This window comes from Carlito syrichta, unplaced genomic scaffold (genome assembly GCF_000164805.1).
Source record: "Carlito syrichta isolate Samal-C Ts95f unplaced genomic scaffold, Tarsius_syrichta-2.0.1 Scaffold304598, whole genome shotgun sequence".
In the NCBI taxonomy this organism is placed as follows: domain Eukaryota; kingdom Metazoa; phylum Chordata; class Mammalia; order Primates; family Tarsiidae; genus Carlito; species Carlito syrichta.
Genome location: NW_007248694.1, coordinates 1,307,440 through 1,311,773, shown reverse-complemented (window position 1 = coordinate 1,311,773; position 4,334 = coordinate 1,307,440). Strand labels below are relative to the sequence as shown.

Genomic DNA, 4,334 nt, shown 5'->3' with positions numbered 1-4,334 from the left:
GGTCGGGGCTGGGGTGGCCGGGAGTGGCCGCTGCACTCCAGTCTGGGTGACAGAGTGAGACTCCAACTCAAAAAAAAAATAAAGGATCGTGTATTGCATTTGTATTTGTCTCCTAAAGCTCTTTTAATTTAGAACCATCTCTACTCTGGTTAATTTTTGTTTTTTGAGTCAGAGTTTCATTTTGTCACCCAGGCTGAAGTGCAGTGACATGCTCACAGCTACTGCAGCTTCAATCTACTGGGCTCGGGTGATCCTTCTTCCTTAGCCTTCCAAGTAGCTGGAACTACAGGTATACACCACCATGTCTGGCTAATTTTTTGACTTATTGTAGAGACTAGGTCTTGCCAAGTTTCCCAGGCTGATCTCAAGCCCCTGGGCTCAGGCAGTCCTCTCGCCTTGGCTTCCCAAAGTGCTGTGATTACAGGTGTGAGCCACCATGGCCAGCTTCCCATCTCTTTTTATAAGTGACATTGGTTTTTGTTATAGATCAGACTGTTTCTTCATAGTGTTACATACTTTGTTTCTTCATCTCCTGAACCTCCTGTCAACTGGAACCTAGATCTGGGCTTGATTAGGTGCAGATAAACCTAAGTCTTTCTGGAGTCTCCTTCTCTGATAGCCCTTAGAGTGTGTAAAGCCATCAGGCAAGTGTGCAGGTATGTAAAGTTTAGCACAGTGCTTGGCAGAGGAAATCTCAGTACATGGTAGCTCCTCCTAATATTTGTCCCTGTCAAATATTAGGCCAGACATTTTACCCCAACATTTGTTTCTGAGAAATGATTTTCCTGAGGCTTCTCCTGTCCTGCCAGGCAGTGGTAGCTTCTCCCTAGCTAGGGCTCCGGTCCCTAGGCTGTCTTGGGCATTCCTCATGATTTCTCTCCTCCTACCCTCAGACAACACAGGCAGTTCTACATACCGGCCACCCCCTCGGACCCGGGAGGTGATGATCAATGGGCAGATGGTGAAGCTGAAGTACTGCTTCACCTGCAAGATGTTTCGGCCACCCCGGACCTCACACTGCAGTGTGTGCGACAACTGTGTGGGTGAGTAGGAGGCAGCAGGGAGGGATTTCTGAGTGAAATTGAGTCCTGGGGAGAGGGAGTTATACATGGGGTGGGGTGGGGTGGGCAGCATCTGAAATTCCCTGGGCTGGGCAGGAAGTCTGGTTCACTCAGATGTGCCCTGACTGATGAGGACTCAGGGGGAGGGGCTCTAAGTATGACCAGTAGTGTTTGGTTTCAACCCAGGATTGGTAGATTACTTCTCCACAGCTACAAAGTGTGGGGTAGACAGAGAGGCCTCAAACTCTTCTGCTAGGCTTGGGCCTAGTCCTCAGTAGATTCAAGTTCCTAGGAACCAGAGACTGAAGCAATAACATTCCAGATGTGTTTGGACCAGAAAGAATGATTTACTATCCAGTGGCCCAGAGCCAGCTACACTGAACTTCTTCCATCTGATCCAGGGGTTCAGGAGGGACAAGCATCTGGGAACAAATGAGCGTAAGCTGGTGAGGTACATAGGATGTAAACAGAACTGGAAGCTAGGCTCCTGACCCCACAACTGCAGTGATTGTTTTGTTCCCTCTCCCTGCTCCCTGCTTTCTAGAGGCCATGCAGTTCTGATGTGGACCAAGGGTGGCTCCCTGGGAGGGTGTTGTAAGGGAAACTCTGTGTGAGATGACACAGGTGAGCTGAGCCATAGTGACTATGCACAGTTCCCAGGGCAGTGAGCTCATCATGCTAGGTCAGCACTCCTTGAGCAAGAGAACAGCATGGAACACCCTATGACAGCAGGCAGTGATGTGGGTGACTCAGGGATATTATTCATCCCTGAGGATCTACCTGAGCTACCCCTGGAAAGGGTGCCAGCGTTGGCATGAGGCCTGCAACGGGCTTGTGACCCACATTCCCACAGGGACTTTCCTCACTAGTCTGGGTGTGGCCCCAACCCTAGTGACATAGTGCAAGTGTGAGCTGACCTGGCCTCTGATGCTGGCTAACCATGAGTTACATAGTGGCGGCAGCCCCTCCCTGGGCCACTAGTCCTAGAGCAAGGGACAGGTGTCATTGGCTGTTGGCATGTGTCTGAAGTCCTAGATCAGGCAACAAGTACTTTTTGTAGTTCTTTGTACCAGACACTGCTCTAGATTCTGGGGATTCAGCACAGTGTGAAGTCAACACAGATTCCCCCTCACAGAGCTTACAATCAAGCAGGGGTGATTGGCTAATCCAGTAATTACAAATAAATATGTAAACACGCATGGGCAAAGTGCTGCAAAAGAGAAGTGACAGGATAGATAATGGAACCTCCTCTAGTCTGGGTTTGAAGGAGACTTTCTTAAGGAAGTGGTTTTGCAGCTGAGGAATGAAGAAGGAGTTACTATTAACCAGGTAAGGAGACAAGGAAGAATGTGCCAAGCAGTGGAAACCAGTGCACAAAGGATCAGAAGCAGGGTGTGTCCAAGGGCCTGGGAACCAGCTGGTGCAGAGGGAGTGAAGAGGGTGGGAAAGCCCCAGCCATAGGGTGAGGCCGCTGCTGAACACCTGTGCTGGCTGCAGGCCAGACCCATACTAACTTCTTCCCCTTGCCCTTGTCCAGAACGGTTTGACCATCACTGCCCCTGGGTGGGCAACTGTGTGGGGAGACGGAACTACCGCTTCTTCTACGCATTTATTCTCTCCCTCTCATTCCTGACGGCCTTCATCTTTGCCTGTGTGGTCACCCACCTGACACTGCGTGAGTCGGGGGGTGAGGGCGAGGGGAGTGGGAGGAGTTAGCCAGAAAGCTCAGCCTGGTCAAGGGGCTATGGTCACTGTCCCTCTGAGCTGTGTCCTCTCCTGTTCTTCCTCCCCAGGCTCTCAGGAAAACAACTTCCTCTCCACTCTGAAGGAGACACCAGCAAGATATCCTTTGTTGGCTAGTGGATACCCCAATGGGAACCAAGGCCCCAAAGGGACCGGTCCCCATGCCTCATCCTATAAACTGAGGGAAATAGTGTAGACACATTTGTCCTCTAGAATCCAATATACCAACTGCTTCTGTTCATACCCAGGCAATGCCTGAATGGGGCATTGTGGGGCTGAGGTGGCCTAGAACTCTCAGGAGGTATAGTCCCTGTCTTCATAGACCTGGAAGAAAATGTATCCCTTGAGAGACCAAGCTCCCTGAACCATATCATGCCGAGGGCTCTTTGTGATTGGAATCCTCAGTTTCTCTGCTGTCCATCACCCTGATCTTGTCTTGCTGTTGAGTGGGGCTCCTGACCCTTCCTGGAGACCGGGGAAGTGATCCTGCTGAGAAATGGTGTCTGGGCCACAGGAAGTTTCCAAAACTTAGCTTTCTGGGGAAACAGTTCCATGTAAGGATAGGTGAGAAGGGCTGCACATGGCCTGGGGGGAGGCGCTCCACCATCCATCCCGTGTGGGTCCTTGACTGCCCTCACCGTGCTGGAGTTGGTGATCTGCTTCTTCTCCATCTGGTCCATCCTGGGCCTCTCAGGGTTTCACACTTACCTCGTCGCCTCCAATCTGACAACTAATGAAGATGTGAGTAAGGCTAGAGCAACCCCTCACTCCTGGACAGCATCTTCAGAATGAGGCAGGGCTGAGGGAAGCTGGGGCAGCCAAATGCAGTCATGACTCGCATAATGGGTGGAGAGCAAGGCAACCAGACACGGCTCATGGCTTGGCCCTGGGGGACCTGAGACAGTTGTCTGAGATCCCCACATACTTCAGTCCCTCTGTGCAGGCCCCCTAGGCCCCCAAGTTGCTTTTTCTTCACAGCCCCACAAGAGGTATTACTCCCATTATGTTTGACCAGCACGTTACCACTTATAGAATTATTTCAGTTTCTATCATCTCTTTGGGTCCATTTGCCAAGTCTAAGGCATAAGGGACAGGGATATTTTTTTCTCCACTCATTGGATTAGAGACATGCCCCAGGGTCACACAGCTGGGGAGGAGCAAAGCCAGGATGGATGCCCAGAGTCACAGGGATGCTTTCCCTGTTCCAGCACACTGCATCTGTAGGCAGCAGAGTCATGTCTGTTCTCAAGGTATACCTGGGATCCCCCAAGGCATACTTATTGAGAGAAGCAGCCAGGACAGTACAGTGGCACTCCATTGACCCTCTCTACCTGCTGCCTTGTAGACTGTCACCAACTGAGTGCCAGTTTTGCAGGATATTACCAAGGGTTAAACAGAGAGGGGTGTTGTGGCCAAATAAGTATAGAAAACTGAGTTGAGCCGGGCTCGGTGGCTCAGCCTGTAATCCCGCACCTTTGGGAGGCTGAGGTGAGTGGATTGCCTGAGCCCGCGGGTTCGAGACCCGCCTGG

General features: G+C 51.3%; 1 protein-coding gene across 2 annotated transcripts in view; it reads left to right on the top strand.

Annotated features, from left to right (window-relative positions):
- Positions 1-4,334, top strand: part of ZDHHC18 (zinc finger DHHC-type containing 18) — a 30,126-nt gene that overhangs the window by 22,171 nt on the left and 3,621 nt on the right. For both annotated transcript variants that reach the window (XM_021713523.1, XM_008060359.2), the window contains exons 3-6: positions 894-1,043; positions 2,599-2,736; positions 2,855-2,903; positions 3,443-3,545. In XM_021713523.1, the coding sequence (XP_021569198.1) occupies positions 894-1,043; positions 2,599-2,736; positions 2,855-2,903; positions 3,443-3,545 (440 nt within the window). The remainder of the gene's footprint in view (positions 1-893; positions 1,044-2,598; positions 2,737-2,854; positions 2,904-3,442; positions 3,546-4,334) is intronic.